General features: G+C 35.3%; 1 protein-coding gene across 2 annotated transcripts in view; it reads right to left on the bottom strand.

Moving 5' to 3' along the window:
• The window catches only part of ARPC4 (binding protein), a 170,584-nt gene that overhangs the window by 89,131 nt on the left and 62,753 nt on the right, over positions 1-18,700 (bottom strand). For both annotated transcript variants that reach the window (XM_089804919.1, XM_089804918.1), the window contains exon 4: positions 7,296-7,323. In XM_089804919.1, the coding sequence (XP_089661045.1) occupies positions 7,296-7,323 (28 nt within the window). The remainder of the gene's footprint in view (positions 1-7,295; positions 7,324-18,700) is intronic.

The following is an 18,700-nucleotide window of genomic DNA, read 5'->3' on the forward strand; positions in this document are numbered from 1 at the left end:
TTATGAGAAGATGAAAACGAAGGAAGAAGGTCCAGTGGAGTCATTCAGACAAAAAGGTGGGGGCAATAGCAAGCACCAAGGAGCAGGTAAGAGCAAGAATAGAAATTTGGAGGTTGAGAAAAGTAAAGAACATCAGGAGCCTCCAACAAAGAGACAAAATGCAGCACCGTCAAGGGAGAGCATAATTGAGGCTAGGAGCCAAGAGGTTAAAACAAGTGGACAAAGGGTCGCAGTAGAGGTGAGCCTTGATTCAGAATCAAGTGGTTACAATGACAGTGCTGAATACTCTCCTGTCTTGGAGAACCAACATGGAGATGATATGACAGTCACTAGTGACGAAGAGGATAGGCCAATTAATATTGAGGAAGTAAGCTAGGCACCCAAGGCTATTTGTGATGCTTTGCTAGTTGAATCGAATCTAGATTTGGGGAGATGCACTACATCACTATGGTTAAGGCAAATGCTTATGCTAAGAGGCGAGGTGGTGACTATCCAAACAGTTGAAGGTATTCAAGGGTTAGTGGAAAAGGAAGATAGTGAGAAACAAAAACGGTGGCAAAGGTAACAAGAGCGATGATGAGGGTCACCGAAAAGTTCAGATTGCTATACCAAAGGTTAACAAGGCAGTGGATGAGATTGTAGCCCAGGAGTATGAGATAGTAGAGCATGACTTGGGAAGAATCATGGATGACATGGAGTGTCAGGAGATCCAAGAAGGCATGGTTTCAATTAGAGAAAGGTTGAGCGAGGCAAATGAGAGGATTGTAAAGTTGGAGGCCGAAAACAAGTATTGGAGAGACTGTCAGCCTATCCAACAGTTGCACTAAGTAGCCCTTTCGCAAGACAACAGGAGCAACATAGAAGAGATACGGCTCAACTGCACAAAATCAAAGATTGGATCAGTGATATAATTCAAGATGGGTGAAATTTCTTGCCTTCCTTTATCTCGACATTCAAGTCATTGGTGGCTATTAGAGACAAATTCAAAACATTTGAAGGGGAGTGGAAGGATTTCCTTCCAGTCAAAGACTTAGCCATTCCCAGGGTACAAGCAGTTATTGGACTACCCAAGAGATATTTGGAGAGAACTAAGTTGGTGGATGGAGGAAAGAGTATGGTGGAGTCTTGGTATGTCACCTTGACCATCAGATTGAGGATACTTGAAGACATACGGAATGAGATTGCACAGCACAGCCCAGGTGTTGACACTTCATTTCAACCATGTTGGGCAATGTTGGGGTTGCGCTTGATTTTGAAGATATCAAAGAGGAGAATGTCAATGAAACAAAGTTTGGATCGAGATTGGATGAGTTGGGGAAGGTTGCCATTAGGAAGAAGCATTTGGGCACCCTTGCCTCCCTCAATGCCTTTATCGGATATGCAAAAAAATATGAGAAGACACTGCAAGCAATGAGCAACATAATGAATTCAACTGAGCTCAAGATGAGGCACACGCCTTGCCCTCCCATGAAGGAAGTCAACGAGAGGCTAGCGAAGTTCATTGTCTTGGCTAAGAAGATGAAAGAAAAGGGTAGAATTATATTAGAGGATCAATTGATGTAAGCCCAAGTGGCAAATTCTCCTTTCTTCTTGGGTAGGAATAGTGTATGATTCTGATTGGCTACCATTTTGGTGTCTTCTCATTGGTTGCCACTTTTCCTTTTTTCATTGGTCCATTGATGAGGTGGCGTCTTCTCATTGGCCGATGGGGTGGCAACCCTAATTAGGGTTTCACGGATTTGATCTAGATCGTTGATTTTGCCTCTTAATCTCTACCCTTGGCTGTATTTTTGTCCCCTATATAAGGCCATTTGCCCTCATTTGTAAAGGGTTGAAGAAAATTGTTGCTTAGATAATACCAAAATTGCTTCTCTTATCATTTTTGTCTTGCATGGTGATTAAGAACACTTGGTGTTATTGCATGGTTTCTACTTTCAATAGTTAAACTTAAATTCCATTGAAGTTGTTAAAGTAGAATTTATTTCAAGAAAGTCATTAAGCAAGAGTAAGAATAGATGGATAGTTGTATGGTGATATTAGTGGATGTTTGATAGGGATCCATAAACTAGGCCAATAGCATCCTAGCGGCTTGTTAGGAAGCCTTGCGTGGTAATCTAGTATTTTTTTCCCTTGCATCGTTACATCTATGGAGGTAGCGTCGTTGGCAAGCTTTCATCAGATTTGATCCCCGTCCATCTACTAGTCTTTCCATTCATAGGAGTAGAAGTAAAGCAGCAAGTAGTTTAGGAGTTGGAGTTTTGAAGAGCAAAGTTGGAAGTGAGATAAATTGGAAAAGTAAATTGAGAAAGTCAAGTCAATATATGTTGCAAAGCTAGATTTCATCACCATCACAATAAAAGTTTGACATCCTTGAAAGAACAACATAAGTCCGCCTACGTGATTAACCAACAAACCACATTAATATAACTGAGCTATTATCCACAGGTGTAAGGAACCTTGGAGTTTTCTCATATTCTTCATGAGTATTTACTTTTCAAGAGAGGGTTGAGTGTTTGGTATTCTATATCAAGTATTTGATTGCTATATGTTATGTAGTGGTGCAAAACTGACATCAACACCTTTCAGCATACACACATGGAACTTTATCCCATGAATCGTAGTCTTCTAACTGGTACAATTTCCCAATCACTAGAGATTCCATCTCGACATGGTCTACTCCTTTTGAATCAATATGACCAAGATCCTTAGAAGTCAACTGAAGTAGATCCTCTAGTTGCTCCCTCTATCACAGAAGCATACCTTGCTCACATGGCCTCCATCATGAAAGATATCTTTCTCCAAGAGACTCTCATCATCTAGCATGATCCGCATACAGCTAGAAGTGGTAGATGCAAGACCACCTTGGACCTACTATCATAAGATCGAGCCCTAGACCAGAAAAAAATATGACCATTCTAAGATTAGAACAAAATCCCCTTGCAGTCTACTCCTCACTGGAAGAGCCCTCTTATCTCAACTTTTCTTCGTAATCCTAAATGCTAACATCACCTGCACAAATGCCTCAGCAGCATTCCCAATGCATTGCTCTTCTTCTCCTCACACTAATACTCTCTTCCATAGTTCAAATATCTCAGATATTTCATAACCATGATAACAAACAGCCTCATTGCACATATTGTGAGAAAGATGGACATATTACTAATAATTGTTTTAATAAAGAAAGCGATAAGAGGCCCATGAATCAAAATAATCAACATAATCAAAAACCTAATTTTAAGAAAGTTAATAATAGTGGTCTTCAATCTTGTTATGCATTTACATGCAACTATAATGTTTCTAGGCCTTTGGAGTGGATTATTGATAATGGTGCATCTCAACATGTCATCTTTTATTGAGAAGTTTTTTATTCTCGCATCTTGACACTTCAAATATTCTTACTCAACTAGCAAACAATCATAGTTGTAAAGTTAAAGGTTTGGATGACATGATTGTTCCTATATATATATAAAACTTCATAATGTGCTTTATGTTCCTAAATTAAAATCAAATCTGTTTATTGTTGCTAAGCTATGTCAGCATTATAGGATTGAATTTCATAAGGAAATGTTATATTAATGATACTAAGAATATTCAAATTGTTGCTAATACACAAATGGATGATGATAACCTCTTTAAATTCTCTGAGTTTTCTACTCCAAGGTACTCTTTGATTACTTTACTATTGACTTTAATGCATGGCATGAAAGACTTGGCCATTTGAATTAAGATTATATTTCTTTGATGCTAAAAGAAAATATGGTTGATGGATAGCCTAATATTGTTCCTTCCAAAATTGTATCCACTGGTTGCATGAGTGGTAAAATGCATAGGGAACCCTTTCCTCATTTTCAATCATGGAAGGCAAATCATAAATTGCACCTCATTCATAGTGACCTTATGGAACCCATGGAAAGTAGCTCCACTGAAGGGTCTAGGTATGCTCTTATGAAGCCCAATCTTAAGCATTTAAGGTTTTTTAGTTCAATTGCTTATGTTTATAAACCTAAACAAAAGAGGCACAAATTAGATTATAAATCTTCTCCTTACATATTTGTTGTCTATGATGAATATTCTAAAGCATATAGAGTTTACAATCTTAATACTAACCAAGTGAAAGTTGCATGAGAAGTTTGTATTGCAAAGAATGGAGTACATGATTGTTCTAATATGCAAGATGTTGAATTCAGTTGAAGTATATTTGCAGTTGTGAAGGACTAACCTCCTTCTCAAAACCCTACTTCTAATGCATATCTTTCTAATCCTTCTAGTGATAGTCGTGATGACAATAATAATTGTACTCCTCATGATTCTTGTTCTAGTGATGAGTTGGATACTTCTAAGAGAAAGCCTAAATGGTTTAAGCATTTGCTTCAAGAAAGTGATGACTATTTAGCTAGAATGGGTGAACTTAAATCTAGGAGACTTAATTATTGCAATTATGCTTTGATGTCTTCTATCATGAATTCTAGTGATCCTAAATCTTTTGCGCAAGCTAAAATTCAACCATATTAGCAAAATGCTATGCAAGAGGAGTATTATATTTTAATTTCTAATAAAACTTGGGGTTTAGTTCTTTTGTCTCCTGCTAATAATCCGGTTTCATGCAAATGGTTATATAAAACTAAATTGAATGCCAACATTGAAATTAGTAAGTTTAAAACTAAATTAGTTGCTAGAAGTTTCTCTCAAATTGAAGACTTAGATTATAGTAAGACTTTTGCTCCTGTTACCAAAATGCCTATTATTAAACTTGTTATTGCTTTAGCTTCTAAAATGAATTGGCCTATTCACCAAATGGATGGTAAAAGTGTCTTTTTAAATGGTGATTTGCACAAGGAAATTTATGTCTCAGCCTCCTAGTTTTGTTAAAGGTAATGAACATTCAGTTTGTGAGTTGAAAAAATCAATTTATGGATTAAAACAATCTCCTAAAGAATGGTACTCTAAGATTAAGGCATTCTTTTTATGTCAAGGTTATGTTAGAAGCAAAAATGATCCTAATCTATATATTAAACATACTCAAGATGACACTACCATAATTGTTTTACATGTGCCTGATTTGATTCTTACTTCAAGATCAAATAGTTTAATTTCTAATATTAAGTTTCAACTTAGCCAATAAAATTAAATGACAGATTTAAGACTTTTACATTATTTCCTAGGAATGCAAATTTGGCAAACCTTAAAGGGTATTTTTCTATCTTGAAGTAAATATGCTCAAGATTCTAGATTACTTTAAAATGAATGATGAAACTTATGTTTCAATTCCATGTGAATTAGGCATTAAATTAATGATTGATTTGAAAACTCCATTTGTGGATGCTACTTTATATAGACAACCAGTTTAAATTATTTAACTCTTAATATACAAGATATTGCTTATAATGTTGGTTTGGTTTCAAAATTTATATCTAAACCTCAACAAACTCGTATTAAAGTTACTAAAAGAATTTTACGAAATATTAAAGGCACTATTAATATTGGTTTATAATATGATGCAAATTCTGTTTTTTCTTTAAAAGGATTTACTGATTGAGATCTAGGGGGAGATCCCAATGATGCTAAATCTGCTTGTGGATATTGTTTCTTTATTGGTTCAGGTGCTATTTGTTGCAATAGTAAAAAGCAGCATTCTACATCTCTTTGTTCTACAAAAGCCAAACGTAAAAATTGTACTAATACCTTTATAGAAGCTATATGACTTAGAAGATCACCTGAAGATTTGGGCCTACCTCAACAAGATCCTAAACCATTGTATTGTGACAGCTAAAGCGTCATTGCCTTGGCTAAAAAACCTACCTTTCATGCAAGGACAAAAGATATTGCTCTCTAACGCCACTTTATTAGAGAACAAATTCAAGACAAATGTCGCTTCTATATTAGTAGGGCAAAGATCAAGTAGTTGATATGTTGACGAAGCCTCTTTCTAACAACAAGTTTCAATTTCATTGTGAAAATATGGGTTTGCACCCATTGATGTGAACTCCCCAACTTAAGGGGGTGTTAGAATATTAATCTTTCCTTGGTTGTATTTAATTTGGAATTATTCCTTTGGAATCCCTAAATGTAATTTGTCCTCTTGTAAGGACATGCCATTTCTTTTTTTCTTTTACTAAGGAATATTAATTTATCTTCCTTAAGAGGATGTTGACACAATGCACACACATATTATAAAAGGTGGTATTCATAAGTTTGTTGCTTTTTAACTCCTCTTCTCAATAGAAATGCTTCTCCTCTCATTTCTTCTCTATGATGTTATTATAATGTCTATGATGCTCTCTCTCTCTCTCTCTCTCTCTCTCTCTCTCTCTCTCTCTCTCTCTCTCTCTCTCTCTCTCTCTCATTATACATAAAGGGTTTTTCTTTGCTTTTCCCCTTTCAAAAGCTTCTATCCCCACTCTCATTTGGATGGTTGCTCTCTCAAGTTATTCATCTTGCATGGTAGCATTACTTCAATCAATAAACTTATTTGGATTTACTTTTTAAGCTCTTGTTATCTCATTTCCTTTCAACTTCACATTAACTTACAGCCAGTGGTTCTCCAAGTTTCATGGATAGAAAAAAAAGGGGCATAGGGCCTCAACTTCTAAGACAAAATATTTTGCCAAATTTTGGGGACAATGAGCTGAATTTGCAATGACAATTTCCCCTTTCTAGATTTTTAGAGGTTTTCAGCATTATTTTTCTAAACGTTTATACATGAGCAGGTTGTCCAGTCCTAAAAAAGAGGAAATCTCCTCCAAGTCCCCAAGTCTGCAAGACATAACCTGAAGAGCACACACTAATACTACGAGGTGGGATGAATCAAGAATAGGACAAATTTTAATACTTATTTCAAATCAGAAAATATAACTTCAAAAACAACAAGTAAACAACCCATGCAAGAACATTGTCTTCTTTTACATCCAAACTTTCCTTTTAACTAACACAGGCAGGTTTTCTTCTGCATCTAGGAATGTATGATGCAGTAGAATCAAACAATAGGCAAATTGTTTCTGACACAGCAGCATATTCTTTCTAACAGGAGGTTCTTACATCTTTTTGCATATACCAAGCTTTGACATCAATGACAACAATCTAACATTATGGAAATCATCCAGACCCTCATGGAAATATCCCTATAGAATGCTATTAAAAGCCAGTGTAGAACCTATTCGCATGTTACTTATCACTAATGCCCTTGTCAGAATGTATTTCTTTGGATGCACATAAAGTTTCAAAACACAATCAAATGTCACTCAATATTATAAGTTTTCTCCATTTCTAAAGCAAAGTAGAACAAAGGTAGAACTTACGGGATTCAACAAAAGCTCTGGACTGGTCCTGCAAAAGCAAAAACGAAAAGGATATTACACTCTTCGCAGATAACAAACCTGCAAATTTCTTATTGTGATCTTATTATTCAAATAGTCATCAGCAAATTCTAGGCAAGAATATCTGTGAGAAATACAAAGGTAGTTAAAGCACACCCCTCAAAATGAACCATATTAGACCAGAGAGCAAATTTATTTTGAAAACAACTATACATAAAGACTTCTATTCTAGTCATCTAAAAAGGATCATATGTTTATTCCCTGATAATGGTAACATTATATCCCCGTGATGTGATGTAATTTGAGTTAAGAATTGAATAATTTTTGAGTTGTTAGGCAGATAATATTTTGATCGACGTGCCCAATAATCACACCAATCCCCTTTTCTTTTTATTGTCTACAACTTGATATGAGTTAATCAGGAATCTTAACAATGCTGTCTTGCAATGATCACAACATATGAATGAAAACACTCCATTTATAGCTGGAATTGCTTTCTCTATAATGTGAAAGTGATCATGTCATATTTGCACTGCAGAAGTGCATTTTGGCATTGTTGCCACCTTGACTATATAGACCTTGTCAATCACTAGTGTTGACAGCATAGTAACAATCGGATGTCCATATATTTTGTTATGATCCTGAATTAAAACTGAAAAAAAAAAAAAAATCAACAGATAAAATAGGTAACTTATATTTATGAACCTAACCAAGCATAGATGAGCATTGAGAATTGACATTGGACATGAAATTGAGTCATATTTTGAATCTGAAAGCAAATAAATAGATCCTTAATATAAGCACATGAGAAAAGTCACACGAGCTTTTCCTCAACAAAAGCACTGTTAAAACTTATTGATATCATGTATTATTATTATTGAAATTTTACAAGTTTTTATTATTATTAATGATATGATGTATATATTGAGAAAAAGTATTGACAGAATAGTAGCATCCTATTATTATTATTGAAATTTTCTAAATTATTTTTGAAATAGGTTCAATAATAGGTCAATCGCTAGCAAAATTTCAATAATGAAATTATTTTTTGAAAAAATTTGCTCCGATACCATATGATGGTAAAATAATGAATGTGTTATTATACAGAGATCATAATCGATCTATATATGCAAGTATACACAAGAATGTTTCTATAACAAACAAAGAGAGAGAACTAGAAACATTTTGAAGAGAGAAAATTTTCATATTGAACAAAGAGAGAATATGGAAATATAGAAGAGGAGTGACCATTAAAAATAGAAATAAATATTCAGAAGAAAGAGAAACAACAATAGAGAGATTTAACTCTAATAAATCATTTGTGCACAAAGTTGTTCGTTCCCAAATCCCTGAAGGTAGGTGATTCCTTAGCATCAGAGGTGTCAAACTCAATTTTAAAAGCTTCATACTTATGATCAACTAAGGAAACCATGGGTCAATTTATTAAGGTAGGTATGTAAGACCAGCATTACAGGACTCGGTGAGTCCCGAGGCGAGGTGGGAAAACTAAGGCAAACAATCTCTGGACTTGGACTCAGCCGAATCCTAGCTGAGGCTTGACTGACTTGCCGAGGCAACTACCTTGGCCAACTCGCCGAATCTCATCAAGCTGCCTCAACTTGCAAGCAATGTCCATAAAGTGCAAAAAACAATTTTTTTAATGTTTTTTTGGTTTGTAATGCATAAGTAAGACCTAAAAAGGTCATTCTATCACTTGCAAACACAAAGTATAGAGAAAGAAGAGTTGAGCGAAGAGTAAATGGGTTTTGAGAGATAGATTAGCAAATTGGTTGGCTCTAATCTATCGATTGCTGATTGTTTGTGCCAATTCGTAGCTTGCATCTAAGCATTGAGAGGAGTTAAAAGAAGCATTTGGAGGAGGCTTTTTCAAACTTAAGTTATATTTCTATTTCTAAAGAAAATTTAAAGAGGTAAGATACATTTTTTTTGTGTTATTTTGCAATTTTTTTTACATTCATGAATCTTTTTTTATTTACATTTGTTTAGACTCTTTAGATTTGTTCCATTTTATGCCGATGAAAAACTTGAAAAGTAAGCAGCCCTAGTGTTTGTAAATTTGATTTTCTATGTTCTAGATGCTTATTTATTATTTTATTTTATGGTATATTACAACAGTAGCAACATCATGTCTCAACCTGAGGGTAGTGGAACTAAGCCTAAAACTAACCCTGATGTTGACCCTACTACACTAGCAAGGGATAGGGCTTGACAACATGTCATAAAAAGTTGACATGTTGGCATTGTATGGTAACATATAATGGGGGAGGCATTAATAGATTGAAATATCACCTTGAACATATACCAAGGCGTGATATCAAACAATACAAAGCAGTACCCCAAGATGTTATGTGTGATATGCAAGCTCTCTTAGAGGAATCTCTAGAGAAGAAAGAATTAAAAAAAAAGCAACAAGAAGAGATGGCACAATTAGTTGGAACTAGAAGTGTAGAGGGCTCTTCAAGTTATCATGGACATGGTCAGCCTCCAATTCCACCTACTAGTACTATTGCATCTCAGCGTGAGCATTGAGCCTCGAGTGCGTAAGCAAAGATCCTCACTTGATTCCATCTTTATTCCATGCACAACTCCAAGTGCACAACCATCGCTTGAGAGCATGGCTTGGAATAAGAAGAAGCATGAGCAAGCAAAGTTGGCACCTGGAGATTTGTTCTTCTACAACAACCTTCCATTTAATGCAGCAAGGTGCTTATTATTTTAATTTTAAATTTGTGTCTTATCTTGCTTTCAAGACTCAAGAATTTTTATGTCTTACTTCTCTTACTAATAATTTAGTAAGTATACTTATTAGTTATTTGTTTATTTAATTTCTTTTAGGTCTCCTTATTGGCAAATTGCCATAGATGTTGTTATTGTTTGTGGTTTGGGGTTCAAAGCCCCTAATGATGAGGAGCTAAAAGGTACTATTTTGGCCCATCAAGTTGCTCATGTAAAAGTTGAAATTGAGGAGAAGTGTAAAGTATGGGTTGCAAAGGGTTGTGCCATCATGACCGATAGTTGGACTGATAGAAGAAATGGAACACTGCTGAATTTTCTTGTCTCCTCATTAGGTAATTCAATATTGTACTTAGAAAGTTAGAACTTATTAAGTAGTAAATTGATTGATCATTGTGATTATACTAAATTTCTTCATTTTTTCTCAAGTTCCACAATGTTTTTGAAATCAATTGATGCCTTGAGGAGACCAAAAATGTTGAGTATCTTTGTGAGGTAATGGAGGAAGCGTTGATGTTGCTGGTAAACTTCTTCTGGAGAGGCACCGCCACTTGTTTTGGACTCCTTCTATTGTCCATTGCATTGACCTCATGTTGGAAGATCTAGGTAAAATTCCTTGCATAAAAAAATGTGTTGAGCAAGCAAAGAATATTTGTAAATTCATATATAATCATGCTTGGGTCCTCAACCTTATGAGGCAACACACAAATAAAAAAGAGTTGCCTCGTCCAAAGGTCACTAGAATTGTAACAAATTTTCTCGCATTGAAATCTTTTCTTAATGCAAAAGCTAGTTTGAAAGGTATGTTTGCATTTGAGGTCTAGACAAGTTCATCATATGCAAAGCTCAATGCAGCAGCTGAGGTGGTTGATCGGGTTTTTGATGAGAGTGGCTTTTGGAAACCCGCCAAGGAGAGTATGGAGGTAATTTTCCTTTTTTGTGCTCATTTCCATTTCATTTCACTATTTTTGTTAAAGTTTTAAATTCTTGTTTATGTTCATTAACATTCACATATTTCATTTTTAAAAGGAAAACTTAAAGCTTAGTGTTTCATTTTTCACGATGATTGCAGTTCATAGAACCTCTTATTGTTATCCTACAGATTGCTGATGGAGAGAAGCCCTCAACGAGTTACATTTAAGAAGACGTGGATAGGGAAAAAGAGGTCATTCAAGCTTTTTATGCAGGGAATCAAGATAAATATGGTCCCATATGGGATGTTATTGATAGGCGATGGCACAATCTACTTCTTAGGCCTATACATGCAGATGCCCACTTTCTTAATCCAACATACCAATTCAGCCTAGAATATACGGCTGATAAAAAGGTATTAAGTGGCCTCTGTGATGTTATAGAGAGAATGTCACCTGGTGAAACTATTGGAACAAATACAGTCTGTGAGATAGAGATGTATAAGAAAGCACTAGCAGACCTATTTTGACGAGACTTATGCAAAAAAAACCAAACAAAATTGATGCCTAGCAAAAATCTATGATTCCAAATTCTAATTTCTAATTTCATTAGCACTTTAGAATCTAGAATCTAGATTGATGAAGTCAAAGTTATAGAACTGATTTAAAATTTTCTTATTTCAAATGTATGGTGGTAGATGTTTGGTAGTAAGGTGCCAAATCTACAGAGGATTGCATTTTGTATCTTGAGCCAGTCATCTAGTGCTTCAAGTTGCAAATGCAATTGAAGTATGTTCGAGCATATACACTCAAAGAGGCACAACAAGTTGGCAGCAAAAAAGTTGAATGATCTTGTTTTTGTTCACTACAACCTTCGTTCCTGTCACAAACAAATTTTGGGCACCAACACGTCTCCTATTGTATTAGAGAAGGTTGATATACAAGCAGGGTGGAACACAGAGGTTGATGATCCTGCCTTCAGTAATGAAGACTTGGAGTGGATTGATCAAGTGGATCGAGAGGTAGAGACAGTGGTGATGGCAGTGGAGGAGACCCAGTCCAGGACTCTAAGGGTGAGAGTGATGGATTCCACTCATATGATGAGGATTATGAGGATGAGGAGAATGATCGTGATGAGCATGTTGCTGAGGTTCAACCTCACACAGCAAGATAGGATGGCTCTAGAGTCTTCTATGACCTATCTTAGGCGTACTCATAGGAAGACTGGGACATAGGCTACTATTAGCCTTTCTTTTGATATATTGTTTGAACTTTTGATTCCATGGATTGCATATTCCATGAATATTGTAGACATTTGACAATTACACTATATTTCAGATTTCTATTATGTTATTCAGTTTGACCTTAAGTTATTTATTTCAAAAATTTGCATTTATACTTATGTGATCTATGAAAAGTTGTGTATGTGTGGAAAGTAGCTTCCATTTATCTCAATTATTGTGTATTTGATGTTAATTGGCTAAATGATGCATGAAAACAAGTTAAAATCCTTTAAAAACTTTGAATTTCATGGAGTTTTTAATTTGTCAAGTCCTTGCCAGGTCCGGCTGCCAAGTCCAAGTCCGAGTCCAAGCCCAATTTGGGCTTGCCAAATCCAAGCCGAGTCCAAGGCCGGTAACACTGGGTAAGACCTTCCATTTAAGGGAACTACTAAGCCAATTAAGGCTTCACTAAGGTGTCAAACTAGATATAAAATGGACATATGCCCGAACATGAAATTGAGTCATATTATGAATCTGAAAGAAAATAAATCGACCCTTAATATAAGCACATTAGAAAAAGTCACACAAGAATTCCCTCAACAAAAGCAATGTTAAAACTTACTGATATCATGTATTACACAGGAAAATAAAGATGTTATTAGAAGACAGAAAGGACATGGAAGCTTCCAAAAAATGAAATGTACTAAACTAATACAAAATATAATATGCTACTATTGTAACTAATCAAATATAACTTCTGATCTACAGACTAAGCCTTATCAATACCTCCATGTTTAGAGAAAGTTGCCCCCACTTCCTCTTTACAGTGGGCAAAAGCTGCTCAAAAGATGACTAGGAAACCCATTTGGCACGGGTCAGCAATGTACCCTTACAACCAAATCATTGGTGCACAAAGCTGTTGGTTCCCAAATCCCTAAAGGTAGGTGATTCCTGAGCATCAGAGGTGACCAACTCAGTTTAAAAAGCTTCATACTTACGATCAAGTATGGAGACTATGGGTCAATTTTTAAGGTAGGTAAGACCTTCCAATTTAGGCAACTACTAAGCCAAAGAAGGCTTCACTAAAGTGTCAAACTAGATATAAGAAATGGACATATGCCTTCACATTAACCATACTCAGCGCACACTATACGCTTATTTATCTATCATTGAATATATATATGCTGGATTGCAAGGTTTTGCACCATCATAAAGCAAATAAACTAACATGTGTGTAATAACCACACCTGGTTTCTTTGAAAGTGGCTCTTGCAAGTTTGTTTTCCGATGAAGTAATTTGTTGTTTGTTTGCTACAGATTGAATTCATGATTGTAATTCAAAATAAGTAAGATACACTCAATAACATACAAAATGGAGGGGTCTTTAAGGCTTCACCATGCAATATTGAAGTAGATTACAACTAAATTAGATGAAGAGGGGGTTTTGATGCCTTCACCACTCAACAGGACAAAAGCACAGAGAAACAAGAGTAGTTTGCAACTAGACTTATATCGAACTTCATAAACCATTGCTAAACTTAGCAAATCAGATTTGCATGAACAGTTTTCTGCCAATCAGACTTAATGAAAAAACTTGCAGACCTGGTGAGCATGCTAAGAAGTACAAGTTTCAGTTCTTATTCATATCAGCAACTACCCCAAACTCCTTCAGATTTCTTCGAAGACAACAAGATCATATGCAGAATTAATACTCAGGAAACTCCAATTTCCAAAGCAGGTTGAGTCACTGGTATGCAGATTTACAATATTTACCAAACCCACATGCTATGCAAGAAGGGGTGCCCAATACATCGGGAATTTTACCTTGCATAATTCTCTTTCAAAAAGTTACAAATAACCAAGGTTGCACGGGGACAAGGTTACTTGTGTACTTAGGGTACCGATACGGGTACGAGTATGTCTATATTTCAAAATAGGGGTACTTGGGTATGTCAAATGTTTTTTTAATATAATTTAATATTTATAGAGAATCTAAAATTATGAGTCATAATGATTTTTCAAACAAGAACAGTGATAAAGTTTGCAAATGTAATTTTTCATTTCAGTTTTAGATCTGCAATATGTTTGTAATAATAATATATGATAAATGTCTAGATGCATAACAGAGAAGGCAGACTTTAAACATGAACAAGAAGATCATAAATCATATAACAATGCCATATTGCAAATGATAAACTGCTGACTTGAACAGTGAGATAAAGTTTACTGTTAATCAACATTGTATCAAAGTTTCAAATTGATTACGTAGTGAATTAAGCTTGATAAACAACAAGTTGATACGCAAACAAAAAATATGAAATCTTAATCAAGGTCTTACCTATGATGCTCTCCACTGAGTACCCAATACTTGGACAATGTCTACCCTGTACGTGGGTACGCGTACCAAGGTTGTGGGTACACATACCTGTGATACTCTCCACTGAGTACCCAGTACTTGGAGTACGTCTACCTGGTACGTGGGTACGTGGGTACATGGATACCAAGGGTGTGGGCATGCATACGTATGCAACCTAGCAAATAACCTATCACCAAGAGTCCCCCAAGTCAAGGAACTTGTTTGAATTCATAACCATAGACCAAAAACTCTTCCTTATGATAAGCAATCAAAACTATGATATCCAGCTACTCTGAAAAAGCACCTCAGCACTAAGAAAAAGCTCCAAACTAAACCAATCTCGAACAGCACTTCAAGAAGTCACACCCCACACCAAAAACACAATGCCCCCAAAAAGATAGTGCAAATATCATTGTCTACCTGAAACCCAAAATCATCCACAAAACCAAAATCACTATTAATCTTGAACCGTGAATACCAACCAGCTACAGTGGGCCTACTGAAACTATAAAGATGAGAGGAGGGTTCTCATCCTCAATCAGCGAAATAAATCTGTGAGCTCATTCCAGCAGCACAACATTAGGTTGTCAATTCATCAATGTCCTCTTGCTGAAATAGGACTTGATATAAGAGTTGGTTAATATTAAACTTGCACAACATGAGTAACTTATATTGAAAGATTTGTAAGAAAATTGGCATTGCTTGAGGACAAGCAAATTTGTAAAGGGCAGATTGCAATGTCCCCTTTCCGAAATAGGATTTGATAACAAATAATAATAATATTATAATATAAAAAGAATATAAATAAAATTTAAGAAAGAATTATGTTGAAATTTAATTAAGCTTAATAAATGGTCAAAAGGCATGAAATGAATAGATGTGACTCCCTCAAACATGAGATATGAAAGATAAGAAAAAGATTGGAATGGGAAGAATTGATGAAGGGTTGTGACTCTTTCAAAAGTTGGTATTTATGAAAGGTTGTGCTCTCCCATAATGAAGATATAAATGGGAGGGAAAGTCATTTGTTGAAGGCATGGAAAAAGGGATCATCATAAGGAAGGTAATCATAGTAAGTTCTCTTATGAGATATAAAACAGTTGTGATCTTCTTGAAGGGAGCATAGGAATTAAGGAAGGACTAATGGAAGAAAAAGTAACTTCCAAAGGGGCAGCAATGATGGAGGGTTGTGACCCTTTTGAAGGGTGGTAAGCGTGAAAGTGTGTGACCGTTGAAAAGGCAGATATGTTGAAGAGGTTGGACCCTCCCACACAAATGATATTGGGGGAAGAAGAGATAATAATATATATTTGATGCTCTTTACAAGGAAGAAAGCAGAAAGGCAATGAATCCTTTATATTGTTGGCAAGTATTTAGGATTGTGATATTGCTATCAGGATTTAAGTATATGTATCAAATTTTGACTTGCTGTGGAAAATATCTCCTACTTATCAAGTATTTAGGAATTTCATAAATTTACAGAATATTATGCCTGAATTCTATTAGGGATAAGGAACCCTTTATGGTCTAATATATATATATATATATATATATATATATATATAGGAATGAAATCAGATATATATATTGTATACATTTGTTAATAAGAGTGAAAACATTACATTATTTTAATACCCTCCCTTAGCAGTCATCGTTCTAACAACCCTACAAAAGACGTCTGCAAGTCTTTTAGCCACAAATGCATAGAAAGATGCCCCCTTCTTGTCATAAATGCATAGAATGCTCTAGGACATGAGTCCAATTGAGACCCTCCGTCATGCTACAATATTTCTAGAAATGACCAGATAACAAAAATCTTTCGAATCCAATGTTGGGAAACAAAGCAGTCCCTCCTTGTAGCCAAAGATACCAAGAATAGATTCTTCAACTAAAACCACAATTTTAAGGAGAAATTTGTCAAACCCTCCACTCCTTCAGAAAAACAGCAATGATTTGTAGAAAAATCGGCAAAACCTTATGCAGTTCGTTGCCCTAGCAATAAACCACAATTTTTGTGGAAAAATGGCCAACCCCTCCAATGATCTTTTTAGGAAAAGATTATAAACCCTCCAACATTATTTTTTAATAACAAAAATTAGAAAACCTAGAATAAAATCCTTCATTGCAGCAAGAAATTTGCCCCGTGCGTAGGAAACACATCCAAACCCTATGCAATTTTCAAAAAATTGGATTTCTGCAAACATGGGTTTGGAAGATTAGGCAAGTTGAAAACTTTGCAAGCATCGTAACAATTTGTAAACCACAGTCATGCACAAAAAGGCCATAAAAGAGTTGCAGACTATAGACAGAACTCCTACAAACCCGCACACTATTGAAACATACAATAACAAAGCAAGAACCTGTTGTGAACTATAAATGAAGGCTTTTTTTGATGCAAGAACCTGTTGCGAACATAAATGAATGTAGAATTTGTTGCACATGAAAAGCCCTTAAGAAACAATGACTAGACGAACACGAACATAAATGGCTTTTTTGTGATAAAAAATGCAAAGAATAGGCCACAAAAATTTGTGTCGAATGAAGACATGCTTTGAAAAGAATTGGTGTCAGAATCAATGCCTTCGACAAGGACCAAAAACATCCAAAATTGCATAATGAAAGCTGCAAAATGGGCAGCCAAGAAGGAAAAAACACAGGTTTTCAAAACCCTCGAATTTGTGTAAGAAATATGATTTTTCTTATTAAAATATAAAAACATCTAAAATAAATTCTACAAGTTATTGAGGAAAACCACAATTTTTTATTTAAAAAATCACCCAAACTTGAAAAACCCCATCAAATCACCCCAATACCATGTAATGGTGATTGTATGCTCAATAATGAAAACAAAGTTACATATATAGGCAATTATGTTATAATAATGCTTCTAAATGAAACGACGTCAATAGAAGCCAGAAAAAGAAATTGTTAATGTTTGGTAGCTTCAATTGCATAAACTCATGAGACTAAACTGACGTTATGTATATATTATATAGTATTATATATGTGATATATATGTGTGTGTGTGTGGTTATACAATAAACTATTATATTAATTAAATATTAATGAATAGACATGTCCCATGAAAGGACATGTCTATCCATATCTCATCCACAATATAAAGAGAGATCGCTGAACTTGGAACACGCATACCAAGAAGGCAATGCTATTACAGTTGCAAGCGATCCTCAGAAAACCAACATGATATCAAAGTAGGCTGGTTACCAGGATGATCAACTACACAATCCTAAACATAAACAATCAGATCGCTAGGACGTAGGAAGCACGATTGATGGAAAGTAGAGAGGTGTGCGTATAATGTTGGATGCAGCCTCACGAAAGAGCTCACATTGGAAGGATTGTTTGTTGAGCTACAACAATATCCAAACATAGGAGAGGCAATGCAAATTGCAGATATCATTTAGGAATTGCTAATATCATTTAGGAATTGCTATCAAGGACAATCGACCACAATGAATTGTTTATTGCTATATATGCCCAAATCAATCAATTTGGATGTTATGATGAAATCATCATTGCAAAGTATGTGGACAGGAAGACTATGAGTGAATATTTGATAGTAGTAAGATTGACAAAGAAGAATTTGTAATAGACAATGATCTTTAATATTGTGACCTTAATCATTCAAGAGATATATAGGTATGACTGAGAATGGTGGCTCCCATGATTTCCAAAGGCTTGTGGATTGGACCGGTCAAGGACTATAACATTCAACGCTTTCTATTACAGCCAAGTTCCTTTTTGTACCGACATTTACCAACAATGGTATCGATTAAGCATAAGACAAGAAAAAAAAACAAATACAAGATGGCTATCATGTTCAAATAGAGGGCAAAGCTCTTACAACACTCATATGTGGTTGACTATATTGGTGATTGGAGAATGAGTACATGGATAGGTTCATACAAATTACCATACACACATAGGAAGATATCCAAATCAATAGGTTTATGAATTCCAAGTTGACCCTTGTACATTGTGTTGGGCAATCTGTCATTCTAATATAGTGACAACTTCGATAGAAATGGATTAGGTGATGAAGCCCTAGGTACCATGATGATATTTCCAAGTTGACCCTTGTACATTGTGTTGGGCAATCTGTCATGCTAATACAATAACAAC

This window comes from Cupressus sempervirens, chromosome 10, assembly GCF_028749045.1.
Source record: "Cupressus sempervirens isolate cs-2001-9-10 chromosome 10, ASM2874904v1, whole genome shotgun sequence".
Lineage (NCBI taxonomy): Eukaryota > Viridiplantae > Streptophyta > Pinopsida > Cupressales > Cupressaceae > Cupressus > Cupressus sempervirens.